The sequence below is a fragment of the Thermobia domestica genome, chromosome 5, assembly GCF_964235325.1.
Source record: "Thermobia domestica chromosome 5, izTheDome1.hap1.1, whole genome shotgun sequence".
Classification (NCBI taxonomy): Eukaryota; Metazoa; Arthropoda; class Insecta; order Zygentoma; family Lepismatidae; genus Thermobia; species Thermobia domestica.
Genome location: NC_137458.1, coordinates 114,086,168 through 114,107,621, shown reverse-complemented (window position 1 = coordinate 114,107,621; position 21,454 = coordinate 114,086,168). Strand labels below are relative to the sequence as shown.

Below are 21,454 nucleotides of genomic sequence, written 5' to 3'. Positions count from 1 at the left end.
GTATCAACACTATAAAAACTAAGACCTTTGGGCATACAGAATACAATGCCGTTCGAATTTTAAAGATACATGTATAAATAAGAAAGTTATTTGAATTTTTGTAATTATATCCTTAGAGTTATGCAATTTATAAGACATTCGATAGATAGGAAATTTATTTGTCTATTGATTGTCGTTTGAATTTTGAAAATCGGTTAATATTTGACGAAGTTATAACCAATTCAAAATTTCGGGAAATTTCAGGAATTTTTACGGGTTTATTTTTGAGTTTTCGGAAAAATGTTATTCTTTAAAAAAGTCTTAGAATTTTGTGTAGATTATGCCAGTTTTTTTTTATTTTTCAAATGTCTGAATTTTTATTTTTGCAGTGTATACCAACTCATATTTTTTTTCTGAAATTTGCCAACTTTTTTATTTGATGAGTTAGCATTATAACTATGGGGACGTAAAACTACCCTATTAAAATATTTTGGGTAAACACTAATATTGGGCAAGTGAGTTGGCAACACTGACATTTTTTTCTTTTTTTAACATTGATGTTTTAGCTATATTTGCTAGCTAGGTGGACATTCTAAGAAGTTACTCAGTTACTCAGTAGATAGTGCTGCATATCGCGTAGTTTATCACTTTGCTAATAGATGGCGTTGCTTGTAGAAGTATTTGTTCATATATAAGGACCAATTTTCACTTGATTTCTTGAGCGTAGTGTTAGCCGAGCTCGCTCGCTTGCAGTCTGGCCAGCTGTAAGTAGTTATCGGCGTGGACGTCGCAGGTTCGAGTCGCCTCCAAGCCAGAAGAAGGATTTTCACTCTCTCATCTATAAGCAGCAAATCAGATTGAGTTGACGTGAATGGAGACTAGCGCTAGTCGGGAAAAGAAAACGGAGGCACAAGAGAAGCAGCAACAGAAAGAAAACGGTGACACAAGAGAAGCAGCAACAGAAAGAAAAACAAACAGAAAAAGGAGCCTGAGAGGCAGCCAAAAGCAAACCAAACAAACAAATAAGAGAAAGGCGTAAGTCCTCTCAGGTCCACCTGTGCACAGGTTTTGCTGCTTTTTACTTTGAAAATTTATTTATGTTATGGAGTTTTTATGATTTTAGATGTCATAAAAGCATATTCAATCTCACTTTAACATTGTAGTTATGGGAATACTTTGCGCTGTGTAACTTTGTATAATTAGTTGGTTCCTTCTGCGCTGATCAAAAATATTAGGAGGGGGAAATGCGCCAGAAGTAACCACCCCTAACTACTATATATATATATATATATATATATATATATATATATATATATATATATATATATATATATATATATATATATATATATATATATATATATATATATATATATATATATATATAAGGTCTGTAGATTGAGATGATACACTGGGTTTCACATATAACTAAAGATTACGGTTATGAAAATATGTTGCTCACGACTTTCAGTAGGCCCCTTGTGTATATATGATATGTACAAGGGACATACTGAAAGTCGTGAGCAACATATTTTCACAACCGTAATCTTTAGTTATAAGTGAAACCAAGTATATCATCTCTAGGGATGCGCGCGAGACGAGTCGAGACAGGTTTTTCCTGACAAAATTCGAGTCGAGACGTCTCTTCTAATAGAGAAATATACATTTTTCGAGTCGAGACATCACTTTTACAGCACATTTTCGAGACGAGACAGCCATAAATCTTGTCTCGCGCGCATCCCTAATCATCTCAATCTACAGACCTTTCTAGGGGAGATATTCGTATCACTCTCCATAAAATCGCTGCAAAACTTGGTGTTGGACATAGTGTGGTGCAAGAAATGATTCACAGCTTAGGTTATCGGAAGGTTTGTGCCCGTTGGGTCCTACGTTTATTAACCGAGGACCACAAACGTCTACTGAGACTAACCATTGCCCAAACCCTTCTTCAGAGATTTCGACATGAAGGTAATGACTTTTGGACGAGTATTGTGACTGGAGATGAAAGCTGGTTCCATCATTATGAACCTGAAACAGAACGACAGAGTATGGAATGGCACCACTTGAATTCGCCACCGAAGGGAAAAGCGAAAACAGTGCAATCGGTAGGGAAAGTTATGGGGAGTGTCCTCTAGGATGCACAGGATTGCATCTTGGTTGACTTTCTTGAGCCTGGACAAACCATAAATTCTGCCCGCTACATCCAGACACTTTGGAAGCTCCGTCGTGACTTGCGAAATAAACGTCCTGGAAAGAAGACCATCCTGCAACAGGATAATGTGCGTTCGCATACTATAGTGCCACTATGTAACAAATCAGGAGATTTGGGTGGGAAACACTTCTACATCCCGCCTGCAGCCCCGACATGGCACCCTCCGACTACACATAGAAAAATCCGTTCTCCGGACAGCGGTATATTGTACAAATATACGATATACCCTTGTTTACTATAGAAATCAGTACGAAGCATACGTTATCCGTATGCTACATAGGCACTGCCCTTAGAAGTTACATCATGTCGCTGGGTTGCAGGATGTTTGACATCTAACAGTTTTCCGTATAGGCCTATCACATGCATATACTTATGTTACCTTCGTCAGCTATATGTTATATACATCTATTTGTATGTGAGATCCTGTCCACCTACATTGCTTCATACGGAAAGTACGTATAGATGGAACACTTATACAGAAAGTATTATAAAACATGCGTTTTCAGTTATACGTCTGCTGTACGTTAAGTCCAAAAACTACAGGAATTACGCATGTAACCTATCTTTTTAAGTACGCCATCTACATTTTTTTCTGTGTACCATCTTCTCGGTTTTGTGAAGGAACAGATGCGAGGTCATCGCTACGAGATATTGGAGGATATTCGGCAAGCAGTGCGTCCGTGTCTACGGGCAGCTGAAACGGAATTCTATCGCAAGGGTATTTTAAAACTTGCAGAACGATGGGAATAACGTGTGCAAAAAAAACGGAGACCATGTGAAAAAGTGAAAGAAAGGTATGTAGATTGAGATGATATATTTGGTTTTACTTATAAATAAAGATGACGGTTATGAAAAAATGTTACTCTCAGTATTCCCCTCGTGTATATATATATATATAGTTTAGCAAGAGACTATCTTCATTCGGTATCCGGTCAAAACAGCGCATAGAGAAAAACCACGGGTACACAAAACAGTGCGTGAAAATACAGCGTAGACAGAACAACGCATGGACAAGAACCGCGCACAGACAAAAACAATGCAAGCAAATACAGCGTGGACAAAAACTATAGATGAAATTTTGCACTACGCTCGCTCGCCCTCGAGCTCACTTCTTACAACAGAGCTTGCCCTCACTCGGGCTCGCGATCACTTACCTCAATTGGGCACGCGCTCCCGACCACTTCCCTCGATTCTTCTCGAAATCACTCGCGCTCACCTCTCTCGACTGGACTCGTACTCACTCGGGCTTGCACCCACACGAGCTTGCACTTACTATTCTTAACTGGGCTAGCACTCACTTAGGCTCACGCTCACTTCTCTCAACTGAGCTCGCACTCACTCGGGCTCGAACTCACTTCCATCAATATGGCTTGAGCTCGCGATCACTTCTCTCAACTGGGCTTCCGATCACTTACCCAAATTGGGCTCGCACTCAATTCTCTCGAATTGGCTCGCGCTCACAAATTCTAAGTCGGCTTGCGTTCACTCGGACTCGCGCTCACTTCTCTCAACTGAGCTCGCTCTCACTCAGGCCCACGCTAACATCCCTCAACTGGGCTCGCGCTCACTCGGTCTCGCATCCACTTCTTTTGACTAAGCTCATGCTCACTCGGACTCGCTCTCACTTATTTCATTGAGGCTCATGCTCACTCATGTTATTTTCTCATTACCTCATGTTACAGAGCTGTTTAAGACATCTTAGGCCTTATGCAAAGTTGTATTGAAGTATGATTAGCGTCATACTAAAGGTTTGACTACTGCAGGAAACATATGTTAGTTGAACTCTTTAGTATGACACTAATCAGTTGTCAGAACGACTCTGCATAAGGCGCCTTGAATTATATTGGAAGTTTTAGCAAATATAATTGCGTTCAACAAATGGTTTGTAACTTTCTATTAATAATAATATCTCACAATCCAATTCAATAGTTCAATGTCCATTGGTTTGCTACCCTTTTTATATCATTTATATTTTAATTGGAAACTAAATTAAACTAGACTTTATTATTTTCAAAGTCTAGACTTTATTATTATCAAAATAGATCTTTATATTTTTAAACTAAAACGCAAATTTTGATTTACATTGACACAAATCATTGACCTTATTCCGTAATGCCCTTCATAAGATTGAAAACCATGAAACAACGTAAAACTTCAAAAATCAGTTATAACAGTTAGGATGATTATTGCAAACTAAATCGCAATTTTGCGTTGCGATGGGTGCAAACCAGCAGGCTCCAAATGTTATAAGAAATTGTATTCCGCGAAGAAAAAATATGTGAATACTTGTGCTATACATCACCGTTAAAATGAAATGAGAGAAAAAAGACGAGCATAGAGCAAACAAAATAGTTGCCAGTGGTGACGCATTGTTGGGAAGAGAACGCTAAGTAGAAATAGTTGCGTAATATATTGGAATGGAGTGAGTTATACAGGATCAGTGGTTTAAAGTCAGATAGTTTGTATTAAGATATTGGAGAATGGCGGAGAAATATCATGTAATTACTCCTGACTTTGTTAGTGTGAATGTCACAAGTTCAATTGGCAGCTCCTCTCCAATAGGAATCGAAAAAAGGTTTCCGAAAGGAATCACAGTTGCTGAGTTAAAGGTAAAATATCCACCTACAGTTTTATTACATCAAAAATGCCAGAAACATATATAGTGATTCATTCAAAAGAAAAGGTTTAATTTAAAACAATTGTTTACAATAAATCTGAACTTACAAAAAGCTAAGATCATATTTTATTTTATGTACTCCTCCTATCGATCGGGGGCCGGTATTGTGTTTTTGTAATCCAACCCTTTTTGAAGCCAAGGTGGTGTGCGGTTTTTGCTGTAAACATTGATCTTGAATGGTGGTCTGTGCACCCGCCCGTGATTTGGATTTCACGTAAATGCTATTGTGTCAACGGAAACAGACATTCATTGCTGAAAATTTAAAATTTTCACGATTTTTCAACAAAGTGGAGGCGGATTACATTAGGTTAGATTAGACATTAATTGTTTAACAGTTAATGTTTCTATGATTTGGTAATATCCCAGATTAGTTATCCCATACTTGAATTCATGAATTAGGCCCAATGGCTTATTCTTCACGAAATGGACTATTAGTGCCGTATGAATTGTTTCTTATGTAGAAGATTTAGGTGAATGTATGCGTACCGGTTCATTTTAGTATGGCTTAACCGTGACATATTGTGCGGACACATTCCGTAAGAACAACAGTTCAAAATCACGTACTGACCTAGGTTGTGTGACCACTAAGGTACGAACATTAGCTAGGTGAATCAGAACAGGGCGAAGTTGGAGGAGCCGTGCGAGCGAGTGTCCGAAGAGGCAGGCGCGTTACCAACGATGGATAGGCCTATATGCGTTAACAAGAATAGTGGAAATCCAGGTTAGTTCACATTAACCCATTTGATCCTAGAAAGAAAAAAGTTGTTGAATTGGGTTGAAATTTCGTAGCTTTCGTCATTGGGATCTCTTATTACTCTGGAAAGTGCAATTTTGTTCTTGTTATTTACGATTCTGCGTCACGTGACTAATCTCATATGAGATCACTGGGACTTTGTGATATAAAATATACATGTATGGTAAAGACTCTAGAAAATGTAATTATTGCTAAAGTTGTAGACAGAAAGGAAAATAAAAAAGGACGTGTATATTACAGTGGCGGAACCATGATATGATCAAGGGAGGGGCTAAACGATAGTTTGCCGCTTTATCAGTATGAAGCAGGATTGAAGCTCATTTTATCCAGTGTATACCCAGGGATGTAATGGAGGGTATATGGCGTATACCCTCCTCTAATTTTTGGAAACTATCGTATAACCACCTAAAATTTAGGAAGTACGCGGATATACGCCACATTCGATCAATAGTATACTCACTTTATTGGAACAAACAACTGCTTTTCATGTACTTTATTAAAAAAAAAAAAAAAATCACTAAACAGCTGGTCGTCAGATTGTTACCGCGAATTATGTCTAAGCTCTTTCATAATATTTGCGTTTTCGGGGCGTGGGAATCTAATTTTCTGAGAATCTCTTCTATAATGGAAAACTCTGAACATGCAGTGATTTTTCCTCAAGATGTTACATGCGTTGTCCCTACCTTCCAAATTCAAATTCAAAGTCTGTCGATTGGATACAATTTGAGCAAGGCAATATGAGCTGGAACCAGTTCCTTTCTGATCGCGGAAGGAGGTTCCGAAAAAAAAATTCAGGTAAAAAGAAAATTTATTAGCAGGAAGGTATCGAAAACAAGTCAGGAAAGGCTTGTAGCGTATGAGCATGCCACAGCAGCCTTTTATCATTTCGATACAACCGTCACTTCGAAATTATTTGCTTAGTAGTGTTTAACTCTTTGGGGATTTATGGTACGAATCGGTACCATGGAGTAGTGTTGTGTTTAAACTCTTATTAAGTTCATATAACACGTATTGAACCCGTTTTTTTTTATTGGTCAAGTCAAGCATGTACCAAAAAACACTCCAGAGCGTTTTGGAACCAGATAGTAAACCTGGCGAAGGAAAATTTTAAAAAAAAAAGGGGGGCGAGGGGCACAAATATTCCGAGAGTGATTTTTCAGAAAAAAATTCCGGTTTTCCCCGAATTTTCGGATTCATGTGTATGATACAGACATGTGGGTGGCACCGTTGGAAAGAGCGCGTAATGCTAACCAATGATGACAGCGTCGTGGAGCTTTGTACAAGATCTACTTCCCATCACGTCTCAGTACCCTGTCCAAAAATGGCTCCTTTCTCAGACAAGACAGCAAAGAAAAACAGGTGTCCCTCGCGTTGCCTTCTGGCTCGGAGTTAAATCAGTGGGACCCATCGACCCAACTTGTAGTGCTTCTGAAGTTGATGTAGGTGCTGCCGAATGGTTTCTCCACTCACACTGAATTGAAGTCCTAGTTCCTCACATGTCTGGCCACTGTTCGCCTCAATTGCTGCCTGAAGGTCTTCATTTTGTATGTGTGTTGGTCTTCCGATGCTTCGAATATTTCGTCACTGTCCTTAAATTTGTTAAACCACCGCTGCACTGTCCGCATAGTCACAACACCCTTACCAAAGGCCTGGCATATCTTCCACCCCGCTGCAGCGGCATTTGACCACAGTTTGAACTCGTACAGCATACACCCTTACGACGCTCTGTGGAGGTCCTATGTTCACTCTGTCCTTAGGCAAGTTCACGGTGTAACTGAACTGCCACAACCAGGTAATATGTTGGGTATACCCACACCAACAACTGACCTTCGCCTTATCTCAATTCGCATTCAACTCATGGTGTGAGGGCCAATTGAACACAAACTTCCATGAAAAGCTACAGAACTTTCTTGGTTACCTTTATAAATCGGCCTCGCATCTCGGAACTTCCTCTTGTATGAGGTGGAAAGCAAATCATGTTAATTTTTTTTTTATTATTTATTTATTTTATTTCTTCTGACATTTGTGATAAGTGAGATAATGTTCATTTTGATATGAATGACCGTGAGCCAATAATTCATACATATTGTGAGTGAGAAAGGATTCTGGGTTGTACTAAATCTGTATGCTGTGACGAATGTTAAGATGGTCTCATATAAAGTATATTAAAATGTCACAGCTTAATATTTGCTCAATTGAAGAAAGTAATAGTAAATGAGTGTGTCGAACGGGTGAATCAAGCCTCTGATATAACAGATCTTGTTAACCCAACAAATGAACAAAGTGATGGTGATGTAACCGTTACGCCTGGTGGTGAAATCGTGGAAACAGTTACCTGAAGTGAAAATTGGAGGAGCATCTAGAAACCTTACGAGAGATGATGAGAGGTTTTCAACTGAAGTTGGAACAGAAATTATCTTCAGAAATGTCTTCCATGAAATAGAGTATTTTTAAATGTAGTCTCGAAATTACTCTATTTCGGTTCCAGTTCTGAATACTGAAATATCCACAGAATTGTCTTCGGTAAAATCCGAAATTAATGCAGTGAAGTCACAGTTAACGGGAAATTAATTGAGGTCCAATTGAAATTTTCGGAGGAAATAGCTGCTTAGGTAAAGGTTGTAAAGTAAAATCTGACCTGTCTACTTTAAGGAATGAGGTTCACGAAAATTATGTCTCGGTTTCCCAAAGTACTGAAATAAAACTTAGTGTAGTACTAGTAATTTGTCTAAATTAAGGCTTGATGTACACAGTTTGAAGGGGCAATGTAAATAAAATTTTACCCACATAAAATAACATCAGGCTGAGGACTGTCAAAAGTTTTATGTCCTAGAAAGTAGAATGTGTGCTACCCTATATATATGTACAACGTTGATAACGTTTTCCTTTTGATTGTACGCACTGGTGTATTTGTATCGAATAAATATGTTACTTTAGCTTGTATGCGTGCTTTATTTCGATAATTTTGGCTTCCAATGGTACTGAAGTTTTCGTCAGGGTATGAATATATTTGATCATCTTGAACTGCTAATTTGACTCAAGGTATTTTTGTTCTTTTTGAACTGTAATTTACATAAATTTGTTGTTTTTGAATTAGTCCGAATAATACGTACATTTCAGTATATGTACGAAGGACCTGAAACAGGGTTGGCAAAATCCATGGTTTTTATTAAAAAACCGGTTTTTTGGGTTTAAACCAGGTTTTTATGGTTTAAATAATTTGCTCTATATATTCATATCATATATGGACAGAAATAAGTTTGTTTCGCCTTGATGTTATTATGCAACAACCGGGTTATGCTGGAAGGGGTCACATAAGCTTAAAGCGGAATAAAAACCGCTTCTCGAGTTACATCCGAGAGAAATTGTCCTCCATTTGAACTCGGAGCCAGGACTAATTGGCCACAAATGCGATACGTCTGCCGACTCACTCACGAAGGAATCCTGATTTAAAAAAAAAAAAAAAAAAAAAAAAAAAAAAAAAAAAAAAAAAAAAAACCGTTGTACTGATCTTTACATGCTTCTTAATATAACTGTCAAGAGTCATTTCAGAAGGACAAAAAGATAAACAGTTGCACAAGTGAAGCCATTACACAGAATTACATATGAAAGTACTACGGAGTACAGAAGAACTAATTTAGTTCAAGTTAGTTAACAACGACTTTTATTGGTCCAAATTAAAGAAATACACCGACTTATCAATAAGAAAAGTGAATAAAGATACGAATTATTTGAGTCCACTTTGGCTCAGACTCATTTATACATAAATAGATACCAAAGATACTTCTCATTTCACTAAATGCCTCTCGTGGGGTCTGTATGACCCCCCCCCCCCCACACACACAAAAGTACGGCATTTTCATTGTATTTTATCAATAGTAAACATTGAAACGAAACAATATTTAGAATTTTTCTTCGATTGCAATTACATAACAATAATAACAACTAAAAAAAAAATCACAAAATAAACATTTATAAACTTATTAAAAAAAAAGTTGCTTTTGTAGTATAATCTTTTTGGGTAATGAATGGGGAATTTAGGTCTGAATATAATACGAATATTATACGGGAGTGAAACGTGATAACCCACAAATGTGTGTTTATCAAGATTTTACAAACACTTACACTTTTACGAACATTGTTTTGTTTTTTGGTTTAAACCAGCCAACCCTGACCTGAAATAAAACCAAGATAGTAGTACACTGGTAACACAATGGAATTATATAATAAATTACTAGACGAAATGTAAACGTGAATCAAAATTCAGCTGAAGGCTCAATATATTAATATTGATACCAAGAGATTTTCATGTCACTCGAATGTAGAGGATTAATGTGATATTGCTCGTAGTTGTTGGTAAGTTTAAACAGTTATAATTTTTCATTATAGTACTCCTTAATACCCAACAGAATAGAACATTTTTTTATTTGGTTTAACGTTCTATGATTATACTTGAAGTAGACATAGGGCTAATGAAAATAAATTGTTGTGAAATTTGATTTCTAGGTTCTCCCACTAGGAATCGAATCCGGGCCACATGCACTAGCCACTAGGCGAGTGGAGATAGCTAGAATAGAACGTGCAAGAAAACATATTTATTCTTCGCACTTTTCAAAAATTTCAACAGATTTATGTAAATACTTAGTTTAAGAAGAACAAAAATATATTAACCCAATTAGCAGTTCAAGATCATTTATACCTTAGCGAAAGACTTCAGAACCAATGGAAGCTAAAATTACTGATAAAAAAGAAATAACGAAATAATACGTACAAATATTTGCAAAATAAGGCATATTTGAAATTTCTAGAAAAGATATGAGAGTCATTTCTTGATTTATTTTCTTCAGGGCAAACTAGAACTAGTGACAGGTGGAAATGCTACTACTATGAAAATTGAAATATATGACAAAGATGATAAACTGGTCTGCGGTCTTAACGATGATAATGCCCTTCTTGGATCATTCCCAATTAATGATGGGATGAGGATGCATGTAAGTATTTATTTATTTCTAGAAATGCGTTTCGTTTAAGATAGATCAGTATATAATGTGCAAATAGCTTTAAATTGGAAATTAATCAACATAGCTACTAATTCAAGTGTGATAATAAATTGCATACATATGCCAACTCCTAGTATAATCGCTAATAGTTTGTATTTTTCTTTAGGGGTAGTATGAATTGATGAAAATGGTTACATCACCTATCAACAATTAGTCAAGTAGTTCCTATAAGAACATTCCGAATTTCGTTTAAGTCTGTAATGGTTGTCTACAGCCATCGGTTTCGTAATCTTTCAGTTTGTAAAGTACATTCAGAGTCGATGATATTAGCAGTGTGATCATTTGTTACAGTTGTCGTTGGGAACATAGTATGTTGTGGATATTAAAGTCATTATCCCTGATTCCTTCAAGCTATGTTATTATACCATTGTGATTTCTTGTGGCTTGTCTGTACATTGGCAATAGGTGACTATGCGATTGTTATCTCTGGATTGGATTAAAGCCGACAGTGAATGTAATCTAACCTTCTGAAATAAAATTTAAAAAAAAAAAAAAACTGTTGTATTAAATAAGGGGTAGTTCGATAATCTATAATAATAATTCTTAAGCATCTCGTGATGTATTGTACAACTGTAGCTGCATTCTCAAGGAGAAATATGTCTCAGTATTTAATAGCAAGGTACACTATGTTTCAGCAAACCGATAAGAATCAAATACAGGGTGGCCCAAATGTAGGTATACAGTCCTACAAAGTATGACATTTTAGTTTATTAAGATAATTAGTTTATTTGCTTCTGTTTGTTCCAAGCTTAAGTGAAAAGAGATTAAAAACAAATAATAAAGAAACTGTAAGTCACTGCTTGTATGGATAACAATAAGTAAATTTTATAAAATGCCATGAGCCGTCAGTATGGAACTGTATACCTACTTTTGGGCCACCCTTACAACTAACATAGGCTATAGAACTCAATAGATCTTATCACATCATACAGTATGTATTTGTTGCCTCGTCGTACCACACAAATTCCACTACAAGGAATTGATATTTCAGATCACTGCTTAAAATACAAAAGACTGTTGTGAATCTGACATAGCTTGTTTTATAATCAGATACAATAATTTATATGCACACCATTCGCTATGTTTACAAATCCAATTCAACTATCAAGAACTATTAAACAATAAACACAGATTGTTCACGATAAATCGTCCTCTACTGTCTTGAAATAGCAATTTAAATTACTTTTGGCTCCTAATTTGAAAATCGGGGTAGCAAATAAATAAGAAAATAATAGACTTGTCATTTTAATTATTTCTTCATATCAATGTTTACACAGTGTTCATATCAGTATTTATTTTCAGTACAAATTACAGATTTACTTGCAGCTGAACATCTCAAAAATTACTTGACATTATTTACAATATAATGTAAAAAAAGATAAAATACAATTTTTTTAGATGCTTTGCTGAGGAAATGTTTGTTTTAAGATTCCAGGTTGAAAAAAAAAATCACCGTATCCGCGCAAAATGTATAAAACAAATATCGGCGCTCCAAATTTTGCTTCATTTTCAACTCTATTAATTTTATATTCTAGCGAGGTAGTTTACCGTGTTGTGGGGACACTCAAGTTGGCAGTGAAACTATTAACAATACACATCACACAGGTGGATAGTCATCGAAACTTAATTGTAGTTTTGATGCTGTTTCCATGCTTTTTTTGAAGTCGTTTTAGATTCAAAATATAAATCAAGTATCAAATTTGTGACGTCATAATTACAGTAATTTTCTGTGCAGTAGCTACATTTTGATCTGCGTCGTATAGATTGCAATATTACGGTATGCATGCGGGAGTAATTATTGTACAATATTCAATGCTAGCTGCAAAACAATACAGAGAAATTGAGTCATACTTAAGCAGGGCCGGCCTTGGTTGGACCGATTTCTCCCAATCGGGCCCCGTGCTAGTGCCGTCTAGTCTACTGACCAGTCTAATATATTCTTCAGTGCCGTTTTAACAGCATATTAGACCCCAGAGCAAATAAGTGTGTTGTGGTCCCTATGACAAAATTTGCTCCTAATGCATATATTATAATTAATACATGCGATTCTGCTCGCAGGGCCCCCGGCCAAGTGGCTATGCTACCGTTAAGATGGCTCTGCTACTCTCGGTTGTCAAGTACGCACAACAACATATTGCAATACAGGTACATCCATGGACTCCACAAGGGAAATATGGCCTCTCCCTAACAAGTAAATGAATAGTTTGTATTAAAGTTTCCGGGCATAAGCAAATATTTTCTGAATTCAATGCTGCAGTGGATTCTTTCTTTATTTATTTATTTTATTTTATTTTATTTTTTATTTATTATTATTATTATTTTTTTTTTTACATTTACTTCTGTTGTAAAAATAGATATTATGTCCAGGAAGTATTCTGCACACCCCAACACCTCTAATACTCTCCAAATTTCCTTACACCCCCCTGGGTATAAAAATATTCTTTTCTTGGAGTTTGTGTGAAAATGTATATCATTATTGTGGGTACATACCCTCTTTTATTTTCAACACACTACTAAGTAAAAGTTTCTGGCGTTTTTACTGTTTGTTATGTGATACTACCGTGAATACCTAGATGGTATCAAATAAATCAGCCTCAGTGCGACTTCTTTACATATTCTTTCTCTTATCATAGCTATATTAAAAAATACAAAACTAGAGGACAAACTTTGTCCACTCCTACAAAACATTCCGTAGATTTTTTTTTTTTTTTTTTAAATATATAATCAAGTCAGGAAAATCGAATATATACTAGTGCATAGGTGATTGCTTATAGAGGTTTGTTCCCTAACTCGAATAATCCAATGGAAAATATGTCATCCACCTTCCATCAGTTAAAGTTCGTGATCGTCGCATCATCATTTCATTTTGTCTGTAGTCGATAACGACTTCAAGCTGATTATACCTTTCATAAGTAGCTGCCTGCGATGTCCTCTCTACCGTGCATTAGGTTTTCCTGACTTCAATTATTTTCAAAAAGATGCAGCTGTTAAGGAATCTTCGAACCAACGAATTCATATCAATGTGCACTTCATTGTGTCTGACAAATATAAACTTATGGAAACAGACTTCATCATTGTACTTCCCGTAAAATTCTAGCACAGTTTGATATATTACATGACTCCGTTCCTATTTAAAAGAGTCGTGCGAGATACAAGATGACCGACTTCAAGATGGCGGGCGTGATAAGCATATCCTCAAATAGATGTCTACTTCCTCCCGGTGTCGGTTAATGTGTTTTTCATCCTTTATCCGTTTTACAAATAAAATGAAATTTTCAAACTTGAAATACATTGTTATTGCTTGTTCTGATCAATCAGGCTTTTGGCAACTGTGTCCGTCTTTATGGACGAAAGCACTTTAAATTTTGCTTACATTCGTTTCTTGATATTCCACACTTTTCTTGATATTCCACATTCTAATTTCCTACCAAGTTTGGTCAGGAAATTAGATTTCGATATCAATAGGTTTACTTGTAAGAGAAGGAAACTATTTAAATACTGGTACAGAACCTTCTTGAAAAATTGCGAAGCATAGGGTGAAATATGTATTTTAAAATTCATTCACTGTCTGCATTTCCATTTAGTTATTTTTCTGAAAGATTAGCTGCTGTAAGCAATAAACAGGGTGAGCGTTTTTACCAGAACATTTTGCAGATGGAAAAACATTATAAAGGGAAATGGGTGTAACTACTAGACCAGCAGGGAGAGCGATATATATGTATACGAGGGTCACTACGAAAGTTCTGAGATGTGAAATAACTTACATACTGTAACACTGGGGTTCCTGTATTGGAAGCTAAGTTTTGTAATGATAATGTTATTGTCTCGGGCGCTAAGTTTCGCAACGATTGAAAATAACTAATAATTAAAGGAAAATTTCTGCTCGGGCTGCCAAATAGAATTACTGCGTGATATTACGAATAAGCAGATCTTACGTATTCGGGCGACGAGGAATATGAAACGTGTTGTTTTCGGAATTCGACTCCTTATCTCTAATTTGCATATTTAATCTGAACGAAAATGAATAATTAAGGCACTCACGGATGAGCCTAATATGCATCAGAAAAATGCTGACCTTGTACTTGAAAAGTGAATGGTATTGATGAGCGACAACTCATCTGCCTATTACACAAATGAAACAAAAAAAATGAATAAGAGTTTGGAGAATTGAAGTTGACTCCACGGGGCTCGAACTTCAGTTCTCCAAGATAAAAAATACAGTTTTGCTAAGATGGTTTGGAATAAAAAAAAATTATATATAAAACGAAAGATGACCTAATGTCTAATCGATCCTGTTTTCCCCATAACGGTGTCTCCAAGGCGCTAGGAAAACAGGTGCGTAGTTAATAGTTAAGTGATTTAAACATGCGGAGCAAAAATCTCACAAGCTGCAAAGCTGAAAGAAAGATTTTTCGCTAATGGCTTGTTCAGTTGGCTACACTGACTATCACCTTGTCACCGAAGTGTGTGGAGATAGCAAAAATAGTTTAAAAGCAACAAATAAGGAAAGTTTAATTTAAAGTTAAAAAAAATGAGTTAATTTAGATAAAAAATTTCTGATGGTCAATGTAACCGTGCTTCAACTTTTTCTGTTCAGGGTAATTTGAAATAACTTCTAGGTATGCTAATATCAGTTAAAGAAATAGGCATATCTTTGAAATGATAACCACATAACTGCTTTGGTTCTAACGTCAAATAGACTTTTAATAAATTTAACGAGAAATAAGGTGATATCTACAAAAATCAACAAGAAAGTTAATTTGGATTTACAAAAAAAATGAATCAATTGACTTTACTGAAAGTGAATCAGACTTTTAGCTGTTTTTGACCAAAAAATATGATTTCTTTTAACACATTCTTCGCTCTACAACGTAATATTCAAGTTATTCAATCTTGACTGTGAAATTTAGCAACAATCTATTTCTACTCAACTAAACTGACAATATTCTAAACTTTATAATTACCATGACGTAGTTATACAAACAAAAATTTCTATTAAACTGAATATTAATTAGCAAAATGATTTATTGTTTTCCCCCAAGACATAACCGACTATTAAGTAATTCGCCCACAGTTACTACCTCTTTTTTTATTAATAAAAGAAATGGAAATAAGTTTAAGAATCGGATTGCGGAATGAAAGAATTTATGGTTTAGGTTGCTTGCAAGACTTACTGGAGAAATAGTTTAGAAGCGATAGTATGCTTTTGAGAAAATTTAGTGCACTGTTTCTAATGAGCTCTAATGAATTTTCAATGTTAAAAGATTTGCATAAACAAGACATAGCTTTGTACACATACTATATCAGTTGGAAAATAATACAATTCACAATAAAAATCGTTACACAACACTAACTACACAAATATTTCATATTCAAATACACTACACAGAAATATATATATAGTACTTCCATTATTATAGTTTGGCCAATTGATCAAAATAATTATATTGTCGACACTTTTTGATTTTCTCCCTGATTCCTTCTTTTGCGAATAAACGTTTCTCCATAGCTATGGACCCTATCTGCGTTCGTTGCTCAGATAGGTACCTCCGAAGGGATTTACTCGAGTATCTTAAATTGTTTACCTTATTTATGAGACTCTAACGATATTACGGGATAAGAATATTTACACTTATTTGTCTGAAACTTACTCAACATAGCACGTCTTTGGAAGCTTTATATTGATTGTTTCTTTTAAGAATGAGTATAATAAAAATTGACAAGTTACAATAAAATGGTATTAAGCCTGTTTACCGTTCTGGCACATATTTCCCTAACACAACTTATACAAATGTTAAAATTTGAACAACTAGACTTTGACGCTAAATCATGGTTTACTCAAAACAGAAATTACATTACATTCACACATCTTAAACGCGATTTATGTTTAAAAGAGAAATAATCCATACTTGATATAAATAAATATTGGATTGCATATAAATGATTATAATGACGGCTTCAAGGATCTAAATATTGACACATGACTATTACAAATAAATGCATGATTGAAGATCAAATCAATGTATACAAAATTCACTAGTAAAATAATCAAAAAAAATTATGGTACTTATTCAAGAATGAAATTAATAGTTCCTATATCCGTGAATTAATTTTGGAAATGCAACCAAGGCATTAGGCTATTTGTTTACTTCTTTTAAAAAGAAAGAAAAAAAAAAGCTCTAAATGTTTACGGACAGTTCCGTATGAATAAACAATGTCCCGAAGTTTCTAGGAAAAGGTGAGTATGAAGATCACGAATCACGGAAATATTGGCCACAGTCCTTCTTCAATAAAGAAAATAACAGAATACTTTGTCCTACCTTAATAAGTCCTTCCGCTTATATTTCCACACTTCAGAAGAAAACTGCACTGTACTTAACTGACCGTCACAATGCTTCGTAATGTCCCTTCTCAGACCCCGCTGTCTTCTGGATTCAACTCCCGGAGAAGAGGTCCTTGTTTGTCTGAAGCGTCTGGGTCTTCCTGTGGCAAGGCATCTGTCTCGAGTATCGGGGCTCGAACTCGTGTCTCTGTCCCTTTCAATCTCCATGTTGGAATGCAACGATGCGTCACTTATCAAATCCATCTGCACTTAAATTTCACTCACACAGTTTATATATCCGCCATCCATCGCACTAATTTTCCTCTCTTTTCACTTAATGCAGGAAGTCAACGTATATAGATCGATCACAGACTCACTTCAAAATCACAAATTACGTAGCGTCACCGTAAGATGATAAGAATAATATCTATGGTTAATGTTTTAAATATTTACATAAGTAATTTTGTAATGACTATGTTGCTGTGGATAACGCGTGGTTTGAGTAGCTGGCTGCTAGAGGGTCTTTAGCTAGCTATTCTTATGAATATAATCACTTAAGTATATATAGATATATAAGTTGACGTATCCTTATGAGTCGCGTGTTGGTGACGTTTTCACGGTGAAGAGTCGATTTAGAGTAACCTCTCTTCCGTGTAGGCGTTCTCCCAGCTTTCTTTCTTTTTTTAAAAAATTTGTGGTGGACAAACACCGTGTGCGTGGGTTTTCTCGGGGTTCTCCCGTTTCCTCCCACTTTCTTCATTCCACCATTTCATTCATTACTCATCATCACCGTCTCCTTTAGCCTAACCGGCATAATCGTGGGACGTAAAACTCAAAGATTTCATTTTTTTCTTTTTTTTTTAAAAAATAGACGCTTCATTCTTCTCTTTGTGAATTTTGAATTTCGGATTCTGATTCGCCGCCTGAAATTCGTGACACCATTTCCCAAAAATCGGTTGATAGCTTGGTTTTGGGTTCCTAGCGTCTGTTCTGGGCTAGTACGTGATGTTAAAGAGTTTCATAAGCACTTGCGAAGATTGTAGATAAAAAATTTTGGTTCCTGTGTGTCTGTGACGTGATATTTGCGATATCGAGGTACTTAGGTAGTGCGACAGTATGGCTGGAGTAAAAATAGTAATTCCCTTACCGTTGACTGGCGAGGTAGAAAGGTGGGTGGTCTATTAGTGCGGTTGACGTTTTATGTTTTTTTTCTGAAAAGCAGAGAAACTTCTTTACCTGGGACAAATGAAAGAGGTTCGCTTGGCTGCTAAATGAAACAAAATAAAATTTTCCTTGACTTTTTAAAATAAATTGAATTTACATATAAATATGTTTTAATTTGAATATATGAACAATTAATTGAGTGTGTGAGCGTAATTGTCACAATACTTAAAATCAATTTAATACTTACATTTTCTCAAAGTATTCACCATTACACTGTACACATTTTTGTATCCTCGAAAACCACTTTTGGAAACAGTGTTACCAGTCTTTTTCTTCAAGTGTTGAAAGTTCACTCTCTTAAGCCACTACAGCTTCTTCAGGGCTGCAAAATCTCTTCCCACGCATGCAATCTTTGATTGTGGGGAACAGAAAAAAATCACGGGGCCAGGTCAGGGCTATACGGCGGATGAGTCATAAGTTTGACCTCCGTAGATTCTAAAAACTGAATTGTGATGTTGGCCGTGTGTGCGGACGCGTTGTCATGATGAAGCAGAATCTCACACAATCCAGTTCTTGGACGCCGTTCCCGAAGCTTCTGGAACACTTTTGTTAGGCAAACAGTGGTGTACCACTGAGCAGTAACAATCCTTTGTTCCTCAAGTGGAACAGTTGCAACATGGCCAGATTTGGAGAAAAAAGTTGCAACCATCTTCTTCCCCACACTTTGCGGTTGCTTCACTTTCGTGGGTGGATTTTCGTCTGGAAAGATCTAAACTGTAGACTGGCGTTTGTTTTCAGGTCAAATTGATAGATCCAACTCTCATCACCAGTAACAATGTCAGAGACGCGTCGAGAATTGCCTCCATCAAATCTTGCAAGCATTTCTTCACACCATTCCACACGCATGCGCTTCTGCTGTTCAGTCAAAGTGTGAGGCACCCAACGAGATGAAACCTTCCTGAGCCGAAGATGATCATGAAGAATTTTTGTTACTGCTGGCGATCCAATGTTCACCGTAGGTTCAATGTCCTTGAAAGTTGTTCGAGGATTTTCTCGAATCATTTGTTCCACAGCTGCAATGTTTTCATCTGACACAGCTGTTGCCGGACGTCCAGCTCTCTCTTCATCTTTAAGCGATGTCCGGCCTCTTCTAAATTCACCAAACCACCGAAAAATTGTAGCACGGGAAGGAGCAAGGTCCCCAAATGCCCCCTGCAAACGGTCAAGGCTTTGTGTCTCGTTCAAACCACTTTTGAAATCGTAAAGGATCATTGCTCGAAAATGTTCCCTTTCGAGCTCCATTCTAGACAGCCGAATACTGCGCACATCAACAAACAAGTGAAGGCGATACGGCCAGGCTGATAAACGAGGCGAGTTGAAACTTGCTTCGCTTCTTCGCTCTGGATACCACTACCGAACGCAATTGTTGGAATTCAAATACTGTGCCACAACAATGCATATCTCAAAACTTTCGTAATGACCCTCGTATATAGTGGCGTATTTACGATTTTGTTTCGGGGGGCTTTGCTAACTTTATTCCTGGAAATGTGAAAATTATGCAAGATATTCCATTTACTTTACAAGAATTTATTGAATTTCGGAAGGGCTTAAGTCGGGAAGCCCCTTAAATACGTCACTATATATATATAATATCGGTTTTACAGACAAGTTAATTGAAGAACTGAGGCTCCACAAAATTTTCCCAATCGGGCCCCGCACCTCCTAAGGCTGGTCCTGTACTTAAGGGAGCTCTTAAGGATCTAGTGCATTTTTTGAACAACTTAGTTTCTGGAAGGTATTTTCGGTTTCTGTGACCAGAAGAGTGCCATATTGGTTATATGTGCGAGAATTCAAAAACAGAAAAATTGGGAGATTAAATCGGGAAACTAACTCCATCACTGTCGTGCTGATGCACTAACCATTATCTAGCCAACACGCTCTTGCACCACTAGAGGATGTTGTGAAGGAAAATGGGTTGATTCCTTCCATTATGTGTTTATTAATATAGATATTTAATATAACATTTAATCCCTATATTGGTAGTATTCTTTTCTAATATTATTTTCTACTACAGATAGCAACTTCCTACTCCTCTTAGGAAATAATTTTGCTCTTCTTCTGCAGTAATAACTTCCTTGTTTAACTTCGTAGTTTTTATATCTGTCTTTAATGTCTAACTGTAACTAATATTACATCAGTTTAGACGGTGGTCTCTGCATTCTATACGCTAGACTTATACTGGTCCTCTTTTGTGTCTTCTGTTTTCTTTCATTTATCTCTTATCTCATCCATGATCCTCTTTTGTGCCTTCTGTTTTCTTTCGTTTATCTCCTGTCTCGTCCATTTATTTCCAGGGTTGGAAAAAATACATAAAAAAAGAACAAAACATGTGTTTTAAACATTTTGAACAGTTTAAAACATAATTTTAAACATATTTCAAAATCTTGTAATAACGTATTTATTAAACCTTTTTTTGCTCTTGCAACCGATCTTTCCATTTATTTCATTCTCGTTAAGACTACACTGTGTTAGGTAAGAATATTTCAGTATAGATTAGTAATTCTCAACTTACTTCATATCACGACTCTTTTATTACACCCTCTTGCCAGTGCCTCTCGCAAGTACACCCTCTTGCCAGTACCTTTCTTGGTTGTAATAAGCTTTTCAGGTAGATTTTAAAATCTACCTACTGTAGAGATTTCCACACAATGTATCAATATACATGGCAAAACAAAAGTCCTCACCATTCTTGTGTATTGAGAACGGATTGAGGGTGAACGATGAAACTTGGAAGTGATCTGACACATCAGATGATACTATCAAGCATCATGACGAACATCTTTGGTATTCGAAATTTCAAATGCAAAGGGTCATGGTACATGTTTTAAGGCTAGAATTTTATCAGAAATACGCTTGTGCGGTTATTTTAGCCCTAAAGCAAGTCATTCGGAGTTACCGCTTCTGAAAGTTTTCTAGTTATGCCTTTAGAAGCTAAGCTCGCTTTTCGTGGAGGCGGGTGAGATTTTTGTTGCAAAATTTGATTACTATTTCAAAACACTGATGCTAATACAAGTATTTTAAAATAATAAATTTTCGAAAAATAATGTTTGAAGCACACTTCACGTTATGCTAATTTTAGAGTATTATCTGCAAGCCTATGTAATTGGTTGTTTTTGAGTCAATAATTTATTGAAGAAAGGTAGTTCAGAGCACAATGAATCCAAATCCATCTTCAATAAAGTTCAGTTTTGCTTAGCAAATGAATTCTATTTCAAAACATAATATC

The 21,454-nt window shown here is 36.1% G+C and overlaps 1 protein-coding gene across 1 annotated transcript in view; it reads left to right on the top strand.

Annotated features, from left to right (window-relative positions):
- Positions 1 to 4,503: 4,503 nt before the first annotated feature.
- Positions 4,504 to 21,454, top strand: part of Tbcb (tubulin-binding cofactor B) — a 51,197-nt gene continuing 34,246 nt past the window's right edge. The window contains exons 1-2 of the mRNA XM_081758924.1: positions 4,504 to 4,800; positions 10,470 to 10,613. Of these exons, the coding sequence (XP_081615050.1) occupies positions 4,672 to 4,800; positions 10,470 to 10,613 (273 nt within the window). The 5' untranslated portion in view covers positions 4,504 to 4,671. The remainder of the gene's footprint in view (positions 4,801 to 10,469; positions 10,614 to 21,454) is intronic.